At 39.8% G+C, this 17,623-nt stretch overlaps 1 protein-coding gene across 1 annotated transcript in view; it reads left to right on the forward strand.

The window, feature by feature from the left end:
- The window catches only part of GXYLT2 (glucoside xylosyltransferase 2), a 119,440-nt gene extending 109,540 nt beyond the window's left edge, over positions 1-9,900 (forward strand). The window contains 1 exon segment of the mRNA XM_037492852.2: positions 5,694-9,900. Coding sequence (XP_037348749.2) covers positions 5,694-5,876 — 183 coding nt within the window. The 3' untranslated portion in view covers positions 5,877-9,900.
- The last annotated feature ends 7,723 nt before the right edge of the window (positions 9,901-17,623 follow it).

Raw genomic sequence — 17,623 nt, forward strand, 5'->3', positions numbered from 1 at the left:
TTAAGTAATAGTAAATATGTTAGGGGGAAAGGATGTCCTGAGCAAACTCCATACAGGCTTTGTGGATGCCACCCCCACTCCATCAAGACACTGGGAACTACAAATCCCATGATCCCCAAAGGGAGGTCGTGAGGACCTGAGGGCAGAGTTAAGCAGCTGCATTCTGTCAGTATTTATCTGGTCATGTAGGGGGAGAGTGTGGGGGGCTTGGCCTAGCGGCGTGCTGGGTTTTTTCGCCAGCTCGGGGGGTCATTGGGATTCCAGGTTGGCGGAACAGGTAGGACACATTTAGGAACTTATCTCCCTCTCTTTCTCCCTGAGTTATTCATTTTCCATTTCCCCTTCCCTTGTAAATAAACCTTTTATCAACCTTTTGTGTGTGTCTGCAGTTTAGCATTAATAAGTCCCCCTTTAAGTATGCAGGTGAGGACCCACATTCAGACAACCCCATTTTGTATCGGGGTTTGCCCTGTAACAAATAGACCTCGAGACTCTCGGAACCTTGACTGACAATTCCCATACCAAGAACAAGAAGACTGCTCTGGGCATATTGAGAAAGACTTATCTGACTAATCCTGCAGCTCAATAATTAGAAGTTGTATTGATGATAGTAGTTTCACACTACCTCTTTCCTTCCCTTGTCTACATTTCCTCACTTACTTAAATATTCCCCCTAGATTTCTTCTTCCCACTTGTCCTCCTCCTTTCCCTCCATATCTCTTTCTCTTGCGCGCGCGCGCACACACACACACAAACACACGTATAACCCCAAACCTGTGTACGTGTGTTTGTGTGATGGGGAAGTGTAATGTCCTTCCATCGTGACCCAAGGAAAGTCATCTGTCAGACATTCTTTCAGTAAATCTTCCAAATCATCTATAAAGAGCCTATTGTGCCTCCCTGTTGACGCAGCAGACCTCTCCTGTCTTGCCCGCTTCTCCCCTCAGCAGTATATTTCAGTCTGCCTGCTCTGCTCCCTACTCTCTCTGGTGAATTCTCTCACCCCCCTCACCTCTGGCCTGTACCCCAGTTCTTGTGTGCATAAAATAAATAAATCTTTAAATGTATACATATATAGAGAGAGAGCCTATTGTATAAAGGAAAAAGTCTACGTTTAGGAAGCCAGAAGTTAACGTGACTGACAAAGCCTGATACTCAGAAAGTACATATTTTGGCCAGTGAAATTAGACAACAGTCACATAAACAAAGAAATAAATAAAAATCCTACCAGATAGCCAAAGTAGTAGAAAGGAACAGAGCAGGGTGATGCACTTGGAAGAGTATGCACAGCAAGGATCCTCAGGGAACACCCTGGGGAGCCCTAGACTTGATGGGGCAGAGTAGTCATGGGGACTTCCAGGGACAGATCCCACTAAGCAGAAGAAACAACCAGGGCAAGTCCCAGAGGCAGGAATGAGTTTGGTGTGCCTGAAGGACAGCAAAAAGTCCATCGCTATTGAAGAGAGAGAGAAGAGAGAAGAAGTGAAGGTGAAGGTGGAGAGTTCAGGTCGTGTGAAGGCTTTAGAGAAAAAGAGGATTTGGAATCCTATTTGAATTGCCGTGTGAAATGCTGGTATTCAAAAGCCAAGCAGTGGAATTACATAGAAAATTTGTTCTGTGCTTGTCACATTTAGATCTTCAAACACTAACTCCAGGGACAAACCCGTTCAGTAGTACAAACAGAAGTATATAACAGATACCTAATGTGATATGCTCTGCTTTATGCTTTTAAAATATCACCTTGGTAACTCAGTGCAAGGAGCACGGGTGTTAAACAACAGACTATGAGACTTACTGCAGCCATCATGTGAGACATGGACTGGACTAGTGTGCACTGTGTGGGAACCAGGACATGGGGAGCGGTGGCCATGTTCTGATGTGTTACATGTGCTTACAGCAGCCATAGCTAGATTGGAGGTGGGATATGGGAGAAAGAGAAGAATCAAGGATGACGCCAGGGTTTTAACCTGATCTTGTCAGCGAGGATATTGTGGTGAAAACAAATTTAGCAGAGGTCTAAATTCTGCTTTGAAATAAAAAGTGTCCCAAATGTGGTCCTGGACAGAAACTTCTCACTTTACATAATGCCTAATCTCTCTCTTGGAAGAAATTTGAATTTCTGGTAATATTTCAGATGAACTTTAGAGGGATTAAGAGTCATTCTAGAAGACCAGAACCCACCCACTCTGCTGTTTGGCAAGAGTATACAGATTTTTTCACTATTGTTTTCTTCCTTGTTTTTTCTTTTTGTATTAAATGCCCTTACCAACAATGAAGCTTTGACAGGACCTGCTAGAGGGCTTTTCCCTTTCAACAAGATTGTAATAAAGCTTTGAAACATGCTTATAGCTAAGTGATCTAAAAGTTTTTATTTGAAAAATACTGTTCCTAGACAAGTTTCTTTAGAAAACAAAAAAAAATTTTAAATCCATATTAAGTGAGGGAAAATCAACAACCAGTATTTGTTTCTTGAATTATTAAAATTCATTCATGATAAATTTCACTAGTAGTTGCTAAATTATAGGCTTCATGAAATTATCATAGATGTAAACTAAGGTTTCTTTTTTTTTTTTTTTAAGATTTATTTATTTATTTATACAAGCACTGGGTACAGTCAGAAGCACGGGAGGGTGAGAGAATTCACCAGAGACAGCGTGGGGAACAGAGCAGGCAGACTGACGAAATACACTGCTGAGGGGAGCAGCGGGCGCAGCAAGAGAGGTCTGTCGCACCATGTGGGACTCTCGCTGGCGGTTGGGGATCAAACTGGCACTGCAGAGGCTGCGGGCAGCTTCGCAGCCCAGCACTCAAATGCTGCGCCATCTGGGGAGGCCCTAAAGTTTCTTCATTAAAATTGCCACAAAGGGGGAAAAAAGAATTCAGTAATTTATTGCAGTAGATTTCAAGTATCTGATTCCATGCAAAACCAAGAATACCAGGGACCCCAACTGTTAATGGGGGAAAAAAAATTCAATAAAAAGTTCAACCTTGGGCCTCCCTGGTGGCACAAGGGCTTAAGATGCAGCCTGTGAAGCTGTCCACAGCCTCTGCAGCACGAGTTCTATCCCCGCCAGGGAGCTACCCACATGGCGCAGCAGACCTCTCCTGACTCACCCGCTGCTTCCCTCAGCAGTGTATTTCAGTCACTCTGCCTATTCTGTTCCCCACTCTGTCTCTGGTGAATCCTCTCACCCCCCACACCTCTGGCCTGTACTCCAGCTCTTGTATGCATAAATAAATAAATCTTTAAAAAATAAAAGTTCAATCTTTTTTTCCCACACCATTACTTGTATCCCTGTGTCCCTTCCCTCCCCCCAATTGCTTTATACCCCCCCATATATGTGTGTATGTGTGTATCCACATTGCTCTTTCCTCCTTCCCAGCTGCCCCCCATTCAGGAAATCCAGTTCAAGGTGTGCTGGGAATTATCCTTGTGGCCTGAGATTTCATTGACCTGGAGTTGGAGGTGAAGTCCATTCAGAGCATCATTCACGGTCTAGGATTTTGCTCTTCACTGTTACTCTTACATACCTACTTGAGTCCTTTTTTTTTTAAAGATTTATTTATTTATGCATATAAGAACTGGGGTACAGGCCAGAGGTGCAGGGGGAGGTGAGAGAATTCACCAGAGACAAAGTGGGGAACAGAACAGGCAGACTGACTGAAACACACTGCTGAGGGGAGCAACGGGCGAGTGAGGAGAGGTCTGCTGTGCCATTGGGTAGCTCCCTGGCCAGGAATTGAACTCATGCTACTCATGCTGCAGTGGCTGCAGATTGTGTGATAGGTTGTGTCTTAACCCCTTGTGCCACCAGGGAGGCCCCCAACCTGAGTCTTGCTTATACTCATCAAAAGCATGCTGTATATACAGAATATCCTGTCTAAAGAGATATACTTTGTTTTAAAATTAATTTTAGAGGGCCTTCCCAGTGGTGCAGCAGGTTGAGCGCAGCGCTGTGAGGCTGTCTGCAGACTCTGTAGAGCCGGTTTGATTCCCAGCTGGCCAGGGAGAATCCCACATGGCAAGGCAGACCTCTCCTCTTTCGCCCGCTGCTCCCCTCAGCAGTGCTTTCGGTCCATCTGCCTGTTCTGCTCCCTGCTCTGTCTTTGGTGAACCCTCTCACCCTCCCACGACTCTGGCCTGTACCCCAGCTCTTGTATAAATAAAAATAAATCTTTAAAAAAAATTAATTTTAGAGCTTTTGGCCTTTATATAAGAATGTGTTACAGGGAGCATTTGAATTTTATAAGGTATTATTTTCAGTTCTTGCTTCCCTTTGCTGAGTGCTGAGGGAATGACTTGCTTAGAATCACCTTATAATATGTGGCACCGACACATCATTCTTTTTTTTTTTTTAAAGATTTATTTATTTATGCATATAAGACCTGGGGTACAGGCCAGAGGTGTGGGGGTGAGAGGATTCAACAGAGACAGAGTGGGGAATAGAACAGGCAGATCCACCAAAGTACACTGCCAAGGGGAGCAGTGGGCAAGTAAGGAGAGGTCTGCTATGCCATGTGGGTAGCTCCCTGGTCAGGGATCAAACTCATGCTGCAGTGGCTGCGGACAGCTTCATAGGTTGCATCTTAACCCCTTGTGCCACCAGGGAGGCCCCAACACATCATTCTTGATTTCATTCCATTAACCTAATTTCTTTGCTAGTGGAATGCTTTTTGCCCTACAGCAACACTAACACCACTTCAAAGAACAAAGCTTATAAAAACCTCCTTGTATTGTGAGCTAGTCATTTATTCTTTATCACCATGCAAAAGAAAAATTTAAGACCACTGCATTATTAATTTTTGACCAATATAATATGATTTCAAAAATCAATAATTTTTTAAAGATTTATTTATGTATATAAGAACTGGGGTATAGGCCAGAAGTACAGGGGGTGAGAGGATTCACCAGAGACAAAGTGGGATCCAATTCCTGCTGCAGTGGCTGGCAATAGCTTGCTAGCGCTGTCTTTAACCCCTGTGCCATTGGGGATGGGGGGGTAAATTAAAGAGCTTTAAGGACGAAAATAAATCATCTTTCTTGTTTGTTTATTTTTTTTCTTTTTTTTTTGTTGTTTATTTTTTTCTTTTTCTTTTTTCTTTCTTTTTTTTTTTAGATTTATTTATTTATTTATACAAACAAGCACTGGGTACAGTCAGAAGCGCGGGAGGGTGAGAGAATTCACCAGAGCCAGAGCAGGGAGCAGAGCAGGCAGAAGGACTGAAGTACACTGCTGAGGGGAGCAGTGGGCGGCAGGAGAGGTCTGCGCGCCATGTGGGACCCTCCTCCGGTGGCTGGGGAGCAGCCGGGGATCAAACCAGTGCTGCAGAGGCTGCGGGCAGTTTCGCAACCCAGCGCTCAACCGCTGCGCCACCGGGGAGGCCCTATTTTTTTTCTTTTTATTCCTTTGTGTTTGTTTAGTGGAAAAGTAACTGAAGCCCATAAAGGGTAAATGATTGCATGGGGTTGCACAGGATTGATTCAAGGTTTGAACCTCAGTCTGTAGAAGTCCTTTCCACTATATCTAAGAACATACAACCTTGATTTGGTTGGTTTTGCTTTGCTTTGCTTAGAATGTACAAACTTACACTAATTTCCTGTTTTTCTCATTTCTTAGCAACAATCATTTGTGTTTTAGATGGCATTACGTAACTAAAATAAAATTTCTCTTTTCTTTCTAATTATTTTTCAGTTTCCCTTTCAAGACAATCTCTTCCAATCCATGTATTACCCTCTTCAGCTGAAGTTTTTGGAGACTGTACATACTTTATGTGGACGAATCCCACAAGTTTTTCTGAAGCAAATTGAGAAAACAATGAAAAGGGCTTATGAGAAACACATCATCATCCATGTAGGCCCCAACCAGATGCACTGAATATTTTGCATTATTGCAAGTCAACTAAGCATCTCATGAGCAAGGAAATATTAATCTTGAAGCTGCTTGGATCTTTTGTGTGTGACTATTTAATGGTGCTCCATGACAATTGAGTTTTAAAAACCTTGTTAAATGTTGCTAAATTAGTTGCCCCCAAGAGGGAATATGCTTTAGTTTTTTTTAATGCTATTTATCTCTCTGTTTAAGTATATATTTTTGCTAATTTAGCATTGTTCAAACAGGTTGAGCTAGCTGTGAAAAGGAATTTTTGGGAGTCTTGCATTTTGTGTTAAGTGTCTAACATTATCAGTGCCATCTAATGTATTTATCTAGTATTCTTGAGACTCTTTCTATGCAATGGACTCCCTCACACCCTTGTTATAAAAGTAATACATACTCGTTGTAAAAAAAAAAAAAAATTTAACTTGTAGAGAATATAGGTCAGTGGACCAAAATTAAGATTAGATTACCCATAATCCCATTGTCAGGGGGCAAAAGAAATGATTCCATACCACTCTGAGTTCTCAGGCTAGACTGTAACCATGCTACTGAGGGGTACCCAGGGACCTCAAACTGCTAAGAGATATGTCCCTAAGAGGGTTCAGTCATCCACATACACAAAGGCAACGAAAGCAGACTCTTAGTGGCTAGATCTTTAATGGGTCATAGAGAAGAGAAGAAAGGATTTCAAAGTGAAAAGTGCTATAGAGGGTCAAAGGACAGTGCCAAAGTAGAGGACAGGTCACTGTCTATGGGTTTTGACCCATGCACTCAATTGTAAGACCACTCAGGCTCAGGAAACAACAACTATGGGGTTTGTTTAACAAACGGGAAACAGAGAGTTTGTAAGGGCACAAGAAGCTGGCTCTCTCACCCCAAATAGTGTCCACAGTGTCCAGAAGTCTCAAACGAAAGGCTCTTCTTTGTGTAAGATGGTGCTGTCCTGTCAATAAGGGCCTGAAGCTGGTGGCACAGCATCAAGCAATGAGTATGCCAGGCTGCAACTCACAGTGGCAGCTGGAGGTGCTCATAGGATGGGCTGCTGAGATGATACCACAGCAGCCCATGGCAACAATCTGAAGGCAGGACTGGACAGCACCAGATGCTGGACCAGACAGCAACAGAGGCAACAACACCATGAGGCAGTGCTAGATGATCAGAAGCAGTAGACAGCTCTCAAAGGTGACTCAGATGCAGAGTGCTGGTCACTCATCAACAGTGCTGGACAGTACTAGCCAATAGTGCTGGTCACCACCAGTCACCAGGAGGCACTGTCAAAAACATGAGCTATTGGTGAGCTAGTGGAAGGAACCAATAGCACAACAGCTCTTTGAGACACCAGGCCGAAGCCTATGCTGCTCCTTTCAGGTGATGTCGGAGGAAGGGCCAGAACTTGGTGCAGCAGCCAGGTCTCTGCAAAGGTCTTCAGTTTCCCTTTCTTCAGAAGATGGCTGCTGATCCTTCTTTCTTCAGAGTCCAGCAATAGAATGCTCTAAGCTGGCTCCTGCACTGCCTTGTATTCTTTTAGGGTCCCCCACACTACAAGCCTGATAGACTATTTTCAGTCCAAAGCAATTGACTGAACCATTTAGCACAAGTCAGCTCATTTCCCATTTGCAATTGGAATAATTAACTAATGAGCTGGATTGAAAATGATTGGTTCGTTTAGCTCAAACTTGATTGTTCCTTTCTATGATCCAGGCGTCAAATATAAAACGGAAAACTTGGTGCCTGCACAGACCTGACCTGCTCTGATCACAGAGCAAGTTCATGGGCTGGAACTGATGCCCCTTCAATGGGGCTTGGTGTAACAATGTGAGAGGGAAGGGGGCTACAGCAGCAATGGGACAGCTGTGCTTACTCAATGACAAAAACATTGTATCTTACATATCACTAGGTAGGGGGCAGTACCTTTAAACACGTGGGCAGTTAGTGAAATTATAAACTTCAAATTGATGTGTATGAAATGAAGAGTTCAACTGATTCCACTGGCAAGAAAATTCAACTTCCTACCACCGTTAGGAATGTCTCTTTGAATTTTGTTTTCTTCTGTGGTGTTACCCAGATTTTAGCAAAAGAATCAGGTAGGTCTTATTACCTACCTACAATAGAGAAAGTATTGTATATTCTTTCTCTATATTCTATTCTCCAAAGAAATCTAACTTAATTCCTCATTGCTAGTATGGCCAGTATTAGCATAAGGGCATTTTGCAGAATGTTTTTTTTCAATCTCAAAAACCTGTCATAAATGATCTTGATGTTTGCAATGGCCTAATGAATTTAGTAGGGTATTGTATCATCTCCAGCAGGCAAATAAGGAAATTGTAACACAAATTTGTCCAATGTCACTGCTATTATATAAGACATATAGGTATGTATATGATGTACCCTGTTTTGTAGAGAAATTTTTGGAGACAAAAATGTTAAATACTTTTTATCATTTATAGAGAACAAAGTGTAAATTGAAAAATATTAATGCAAATGTGTTATCCTGTATATTGGAATCCAGTAGGATATCATAGGTTCTGTCAGCAAAATAGTCTTACCCTAAAAAAAATGTATGAAAATCTCAGCACTACAAGGAAATATGCAAATATCAATCAATTTTGGGATCAAGCCCCATTATGCTAGGAACAAAATCAAATTTTCAGGATTATAACAACCAATGTTACTTTTGATCTGTGTTTTGCCTACAGTTTATTTTTGTTAAGGAATTACTATTATGATGTGAAACTGGTTAACTTTGCTGCGTTATTGCATGTTTCCTTATTTCATCACTAAAGGTGATAATCATTCATTAGTTTATATCTAAAGGACATGGGGCAATTTTTGGATTGCCTTTTGAATGGGGAAAATATATACTGCATGTGAACAAATAGGGTTTTTGTGAAAGAGACAGTGTGGATACAATTCCTTAACTTCCATTCCAGTTTTTGTTTTGTTTTTCACTTATTCAGCCTGGCTGTTAACCCTGCAAATGTTACTCAGATTTGTTGGTGGTTCACAGACCTAAAGAAGTTGCTTTGTGAAAGTCCCACATAACATCTGCAGTAACGACTTAAAGCACAACAATGCCTATTCTTTTATGAGAGCCAGGTTTACTCTCAACTCTCCACTATTGGTTCTGGCCTGAATATATAGAAAAGGAGTTCCAGAACTCTAGAACATTCTAGAATAATGCATTATGAAACTGTAAAGCCTTAAAATTTGGTGTGATTTTTTTGCCTTAAAATTCCTTCAGCGTATCCAGAAACTTAAGGTGAGCTTGGTTGAGAATTTAAAGACATTTTGCTCTTTCAATCCTGTCTGCCTGAAGCCACCAATATTTTCCATAATTAGGATAATATTATGAGGCAGTATTTCTCTGCCTTTGATAATTCCAGAGAATTACTATATTAGCATCTTTGAAATCTGGAAACTACACATTTTAATTTGGTGGACTCCTAAAGCATGGGGTATGGTCCAAAGTTTGCCAAAGGTATTGCCACATCGAATCCATGTCAGCTGATTCTTTCCCTTCCCCTCTCCTGTCTTCTTTTTGGCTACACTTTGGTTAATCTAAGCACACTTTCATTTTCTTTAAAATTCTGTGTAATGCACATAACTGGAGAATTCCCTTGGGACAATAAAAGGACACTTTCTAATAAGATGGCAGTATTTTTGTATGCATTGAGATTGAGACGTTTGACAGCAAGGTCACTAAAAATGCTGGCAATATTTCCTTCCTGAGTTTTTTCTCCCCAACATAAATCTCAGAAATTGGGACATCTTGAAATTTTCAATGCTTAAAGACTATAACTGACTAGAAAACCTATATAAGTTTCCCTTCAACTTCCAAAATGGCAATTTTGGGCCTCCCTGGTGGCGCAGCGGTTGAGCGCTGGGTTGCGAAGCTGCCCGCGGCCTCTGCGGCGCCGGTTCGATCCCCGGCTGCTCCCCGGCCACCGGAGGAGGGTCCTACATGGCGCGCAGACCTCTCCTGCAGCCCGCTGCTCCCCTCAGCAGTGTACTTCGGTCCTTCTGCCTGCTCTGCTCCCCGCTCTGGCTCTGGTGAATTCTCTCACCCTCCCACGCTTCTGACTGTACCCAGTGCATGTATAAACAAAACAAACCAGCAAAACAAATAAATAAAGCATGCCTCTATTAAAAAAAAAAAAATGGCAATTTTAGCATCTAGGGTATAATGCTCCAATTTTTACTATATATTTGAAATTTTTATTATATATTCAGTGCTTCCATAGCAAATTATGGTGACGTTTACTGAATTTATTATTGAAACGGGTATTTATACAGACTTACAGAAGTTTGAGAGTATTTATCTTATAAATATAGATTTGATAAACAAAACATGCAAAACCTTGTTTACAGTCATGAAAGAGTGAACCAATAATGGAATAATCAACCTACCCTGAAAACTAGGCAATGTTTATACAAATTGAGGTTATGTGTAAATATTACCCAATATTTATACAGAAAAAATAAATTGCTTCTGTTAGATAAACCAAAATGAACATCATTTCCTGACTGAATTCAGAAATAAGTTGAATTCCTCAGAAGCACAAATCATTCTCTTCTCATTAGAATGGTAGCAGTCTTTCTTGTTTTTCTACTTTTTCATCTTCCTTATTTTCACTTTTGCTTTTCCTTCTGATCTTCTTAGTGGCACCAAGAGATTTAGCATAAGTGGACGAGTGACCGAATTTGGAGATCCTTATGCAGGCAGAACTAAATTCTAAGCCTTAGATTAAATATTTGAGTTTTCCAGAATTCTATTTTTAAAAATCAATTGGCACAACATAACATAAACACACATTAACACCCCACATGCCTTTTAATTTAAGATACAATTTTTTTTGTGCTCTGAATTTAATTATAGATAATAAACTTTAGGTCAAATCATTTTACATTTGTGTGCTGGGATTTCAAGATGATTACACTTCTCAGACAAAAGTCAAATCATTTTACAGTTGTGGTGCTGGGATTTCAAGCTGATTAGATTTCTCAGACAAAAAGACAGCTTAAATCCTAGTGTTTGTTCTTCACAGGTCAAAATGGGAAATATTCTCTTGAGTCTTCAAGATAAAGCGCTTATATTTGTGTCACCACAGGCATGAACATGCAAGAATCAGGTGCAATTTCTGTTTTGTTGGTTTTCCATGTTTGTGTTGTCACTGAAAAGTGGACCCATTGTTTATAGCTCCCAGGGAGACATTAAGTGCATTTTTATGTTGAAAAACTTTAGTTTTTAGTAATTTTTCTTTGGGAAAGAAATGAGCATAAAAAAAGAATACTCAAAAGTAATTATTAGAGCAAACTAAAAGGAACAAGTATTATTTAATTACTGCCTTGTCTTTTTAAATGGCATCTCCTGTTTTATTTTCTTTTTTAAATTAAAAGCTTTTTAAAATACTTGTTTTGGGGGTCTTATTTTGGAAGTGTGCGTGTTTGCTTTTATAAGGTTTGAAGCTTGTAAATCTTATACTACTAAATAGTAATATGGGCTTAGCAAGTAGCTTAGCTTATTTTTAAAATCATTAAAAATGATTTACTTTGTAGGATGCTGCACTATCATTGTTATTTACTTTGCAATAACATGAAGAGAATTTAGACAATTGAAAAGTCTTTTTTGCGTTTCTGTATTTTATTTAGCAAAACTGTCCTGACTTTTTAGCTAGTAAAACATAAAACAAGGGCCTCCCCGGTGGCGCAGCGAGTTGAGCACAGAGCTGTGAAGCTGTCCGAAGCCTCTGCAGTGTGGGTTCAATCCCGGCCTGCCAGGGAGATTCCCACATGGCGAGGCAGACCACTCCTGTTGTGCCCGCCGCTCCCTTCAGCAGTGCTTTTGGTCTGTCTGCCTGTTCTGCTCCCAGCTCCATCACTGGTGAATCCTCTCACCTTCCTGTGACTCTGGCCTGTGCCGTAGCTCTTGTATAAATAAAATAAATCTTTAAAAAAAAAAAGAAATAATGACACGTAACCGAAATACACCAAGAGTTTTGAGTACGTAAAGGTTTTCTCCCAATCCCTAGCCTCTTTTTTAAATTAGCACAAGATGATTGGGAACCCATAGCAAATCATCATGTGATATATAATGAGGATTCAGTGATTATAATGATTATTTAGACAAAATTAGTTTAAATCCTAGCTCCATCATTTTTTGACTGTGTGTGACCAAAACTACCTTATTGGTGGTCTTTGTGCTTCAGACTTTCAAACTACTGGACTAGGATTGATGAATAGTAAAAAAGAATTAATGGAACCCTCTTCATGATATTGTTATGAGGAATACACATGAAATTAGATTTTTTTTTTAATTTCTTTGTATGTTCCCCATAGCGCTACTAAATAAATGGCTAATGGCTTTTTAAAGAATATCAGAATAAAGGTCTGTCATGGTGTCAGATCCTTACTAATCAGTGGGTCCATAGGCTGAACTTCTACCTTGTCGTTTCAGAAGAAAATAGTGGAAAAGTTTGAGAATCTCTGACTTCAGTAGTTTGACCATTCCCACTACTATCCTCTTTCCAAGTTTAGCTCCCACACAGCTCAAAAATAGCTTGCCTGTCCTATGAGCTCATGGTATTCCCCTTCCTGCTCCTCCATGTTCCATAAGTCAGTAAAAGTCACCAATATCCCCCACTGCCTTAGCCCAAAAACCTGGTCATTGCATTTGTCTCCTCCCTCCCCTGACTGCACATCACCTCTCAATACATAGTCTCTTCTCTACTAAACTGCCCCATGCCTGATACCAATATCTGTGGTAATTAAAACCCTTTGAATCACAAATGACAGCACACACAAGTCAAATTAGTACAGAAAAATAAAGGGGGTTTGTTGCTTCTACTGCTGAATATAACCGAGTCAGCTTCCTGGGTTTATCTTCACTACCACCTTCATTCAAACCATTACTCCCTGGGAAGCTGTCATCTCTGGCCTAGGTTGTTACATGGCTCTCTTATCTCTATGCTTTTACTGTACCCCCCCTTCAAAGTGTAACCCGCCCTCACCCCATTGTAAAGGCCTTTATTTATGTCGTTTGCTCAAGCTCCTTCCCAAGTGTCTCAGAAAGTCCCTCTGTTTTTGTGTTCTAGCTCCTACCCATCTCCAGATCTTGAGCTAATCTTCCCCTTTTCACTAATTTCCATTCATGTTTTGTTTTGTATTCCTTTAAGAAGTCAAGCTCTTTCCCACCAACAGGGTTTTATACATTCCTGGGCTCCTTCATCTTAGCAAGTCACCTGAAAATTTTCTACCATGTTCAGGTCTCAATGTAAGTATCACATCCTCACTGAAGACTCCTCTCATCTCCCATATAAAGGCAAGTCCTCCTCTTATATTTACTCGTATTGAACTGGTCTTTTCCTTTGTAATATATATTATAGCAACAATAATATTTACCTACTTAAAGCTGCTAGTGTTTATTACCTGCTTTCCCCACTAGACACACAGTTCCTTGAGAGTATATTCCTTGCTGATCTTGTTCTCTGCTCTGTGCCCGTCACCTGACTCAATGACTAATACATTTCTGGTGCTCAAAAATATTTACTGAGAATAAATGAAGTGATTCTGTTGCATCATAAACTGGGACCAATTTTTAGCAAAACCTCACAACCATTATATTTATATATAGTTTTTGAATGTTGTTTTCAAAATCTTTTTTCTGTAATAGTGCCATGTTATAATGCATCCTATAAAGTCTCATTCGTTGAAAATATGTTGACATTTATTTTCATACAGATTTATTTACTTACCCATAAAATGACATGGTTGATCAGATGATGCTTAAATTCCTTTCCACTTTGATATTCTGTGCTTCCATAATCTGTTATCTATGGTTCTTTTGTGGACATTTGTGGAATTTTTGGATGCCAATCCTGGAACCAATTTCTATATTAGATAAAACTCTTTAAATTGCAAGTGACAGCAAACACAATTCACATAGTACAGAAAAAGAAGAGAAAAAATGTATTTGGCTCATGTAAGTGAAAAACCCAGAAACAGCTCTGGATTCCAAAGCCCAGATGGTGCTAAGGGAAATGTATCATATTAACAATGTTTTTTTTCATTAATATTTTATTGAAAACCACACATATCCTTCTAGGATTCCAATTTTCATATCATTTTAGTAGAATTGTTCCATCTTTGGAAAAACATATCATCTTCATGTCCAGCTGGAAAATTATATTGCCAAAACACCAAGAAATTTTTTCTCCTGGTATATGTTTTGAAACAACTATATCTTTTTTCCCTCCTTGAGAATTACCATTAACCAAATAAAGCCTTCATTGCAGAAATGATTGAACAATCTAATATGAAGGATGATTTGAGATGGATGGAAATTATATTCCACAAACTTGATCTGTTGAACAAGAATGTTTTACCACAGTCTTCATAGACTCCCAGAGGTGATAATCAAAATCCTGAATGTGGATGTACCCTCTTAGCTTATGACTATGAGGAAACTCCTGGGAATGCCTGTGTTTGATTCCTAACTGAGCATGTAGGCTTTATCAAAATAAGAACACTTCCTTTTTTAGGTTTGCTACTTTGGTCTAGTGACAAAGCGAGTCTAAATGTCATATTAGAATATAGATCTGCATATAAAGTATTGTTATTAAAAACTATTGTAAACACATGGAGTTGAAGGAAAAAAAAAAGGGATGATACCAGCTTTGGTATGTCAAATATTTAAAACTTGATAGTTGTTTGTCACCATTTCCCATGATGTTCTAATATTGTTTTTCTGTGCATGGAGATATAAGAGACAGTTAACATAAAACTAAGATGTGTTCAAATCAGAGGAAATGTAAATAAGATCAAGAACTAATTAAGAAAAATAGCTGGTGTATAGTGTGGTTGAATTTAAGCTCCTTAAGGTTGTCATCTGTCTTTTTAGACCCCTGTTTCTGGCACAGAATGAAAGATCATTATAGCATCGCCCACCTTACTCCTTTCACACACATTATTTCATGCACACCAGTTCAAATTCTAATTTCCAGTCCCTCTTACTCTTTCTAAAGACTCTTTCCATTTCAGCCTGCTCTGCTTGCCAATAGGCAAGCTGGAAGTGTTGGAAAATTAACATGTCTGTGAATAACCCTCAACCATTGACTAAAAGGAAGTGGTGGATAAAGACCCCAGCAACCTCTCTTCTCAGGTGGGGTAACTTAATTGTCTCTTCCAGAATTATATTCCAGAATTTATTCTACAGTAGAAGTAAGTTCAAATTGCCCATATTTTATATATATTAAAAATACTTTTTTAGATCAAAACCATTTTTTTTTGTGTGTTAAAAAACAAAAATAGGGCCTCCCCGGTGGCGCAGCAGATTGAGCACAGCTCTGTGAAGCTGTCCACAGTCTCTCCAGCGCCGGTTCAACTCCCGGCCGGCCAGGGAGATTCCCACATGGCAAGGCAGACCTCTCCTGCCTCGTCTGCTGCTCCCCTCAACAGTGTACTTCGGTTCCTCTGCCTGTTCTGCTCCCTGCTCTGTCTCTGGTGAATTCTCTCACCATCACACGCCTCTGGCCTGTACCCCAGTGCTTGTATAAATAAAATCTTTTTTAAAAATAAATAAATAAATAAATTCAAGCAGGTAATGAAATAAATATATATTTGTCTTAAATGTACTATCCTGGGTTCTCTTTCACAGAATTTAGTAAACAGTCCAAGTTTACTTGCTTCAACACTTCTAGATTCTATGAGGACTCCATCTTATAACCATATTTTTCTAATTCAGCTGGTAACTGATTGGAAAACTTATCTTTTTTTTTTAAGATTTATTTATTTATGCATATAAGAGCTGGGTGTAGGCCAGAGGTGGGGGCGGGAGCGGGGAGGAAGTGGAGTAAGAGGATTCACCAAAGACAGAGCAGGGATCAGAACAGGCGGATTAACTGAAATAGACTGCTGAGGGGAGCAGTGGGCAAGACAGGAGAGGTCTGCTGCTCCATGTGGGTCACTTCCCTGGCTGGGGATCGAACTCGTGCTACAGTAGCTGTGGACTGCTTCATAGAGCTGATGCTTAATCCCTTGAGCCACCAGGGAGGCCCCCAGAAAATTCTTCTTCTACATTATCATCCCAATTATCCTCCCAGCCATGTGCATCTTCAACTAAAGTAATCCAGAGAATTCCTTGAAGTTGTCCTCGTCCAAGAGGCCCAAGTCTACCAGCTGCTTTTTCTCTGACTGGTGATCTTGGTGCCCCATATCTCTTAGGCCTGTAGGAAAGTCAGAACTCACTCTCCACCACTGCACCCGTCTCAGATCAGCTCTTGGTAATATTTTTTATTGGCTTCCTCCCCTTCCCTGTCTCACTTCCCCCACTCTTCTACCAGTGTGTCTCAGGATTTAGCTCCCAGGTAAATCACTTGTACTAAAATGTTTGTTCTACAACTGAATCATTTTTTATGAGTTAAAAAAATGAATTCAAATCATACTATTTGTCTTTTTTTATTATGAAAGTAATTCTTCTTCCTCTTCTCCTTTTTCTTCTCCTTCTTCACCTGTTTCCATTTTTGAAAATTTGAATGGATTTCCTGCACAAAATATTTGGAAATTAACATTCTTAAAATCCTCCTATTTACTTTTCTCCCATGGCTAGATTTCCTAGCTATTATGATTTTATGCAGTCAAAGTTTATACATTTATACCACAGTCAGTGTCATGCCTATCATTTTAATTATATCATGAATAATAACATGTTGGTTAATTTATTTTATTGATCTCCAAGTAGCCCCCTAATTTTCATTTTTTCCATTTTAAGGTATGCATTTTATTTTTTGTGAAGATTTATTTATTTATACAAGAACTGGGGTACAGGCCAGAGGCATGGGAGGGTGAGAGAACTCACCAGAGACAGAGCAGGGAGCAGAACAGGCAGACAGACTGAAAACACTGCTGAGGGGAACAGCGGGCGAGGCAGGAGAGGTCTGTCCCACCATGTGGGTATCTCCCTTGCCAGCCAGGAATTGAACCCGCGCTGCTGCAGAGGCTGCGGACAGCTTCACAGTGCTGTGCTCAACCCGCTGTGTTGCCAAGGAGGCCCTTAAGGTATGCATTTTAAATGCACAATACTTTAACCTAAGATTTTGTTTTGTTTTTGTATTTATGACTAGTGTTTCACTAGTCATCGATACTTTTCTACAACTTTGTTAAGATGTAATTGAAATATAATAAACTCTTCATATTTAAATTTGATTGTAACTTATGCATGCTCCCTTGAAACCATCTCCACAATCAAGATGAGAGATAGTTCCATCACCACTAATTATTTCTTCATGCCTCTTTAAATACATCCTTTACCTCCCAATCTGTCTTCAGCTTACCATTGGTCTACTTTCTGCTACTATAAATGAGTCTGCCCATTCTGAAATTTTATATAAGTAAATCATACAATATGTATTCCTTTTGTTTGGCTTCTTTTACTAGTATACTGTATCAATAGTCCATTCCTTTTTATAGTGGAGTAGTATTTCTTCCTATGGGTTTACCATAATTTGTTTATTCACTCTTGTGTTAATGGGAAGCTGTTTTCCAAATTATTTGTACCATTTACATTCCACTTATAGCTCCAGGTGCTGCACATCCATTCCAAGATTGTGTGAATGATTGTCTTAATTTTAGCCAATCTAGTGAGTATGAAGGGATGTCTGATTGTACTTTTAATTTTTTTCCTAGTGACTAATGATGTTGAACATTCTTTCATGTGTTTGACATTCAAATATCTTCATTGGTAAAACATTTAT

The sequence above is a fragment of the Talpa occidentalis genome, unplaced genomic scaffold, assembly GCF_014898055.3.
Source record: "Talpa occidentalis isolate TD23 unplaced genomic scaffold, MPIMG_talOcc4v2.1 talOcc4.10, whole genome shotgun sequence".
In the NCBI taxonomy this organism is placed as follows: domain Eukaryota; kingdom Metazoa; phylum Chordata; class Mammalia; order Eulipotyphla; family Talpidae; genus Talpa; species Talpa occidentalis.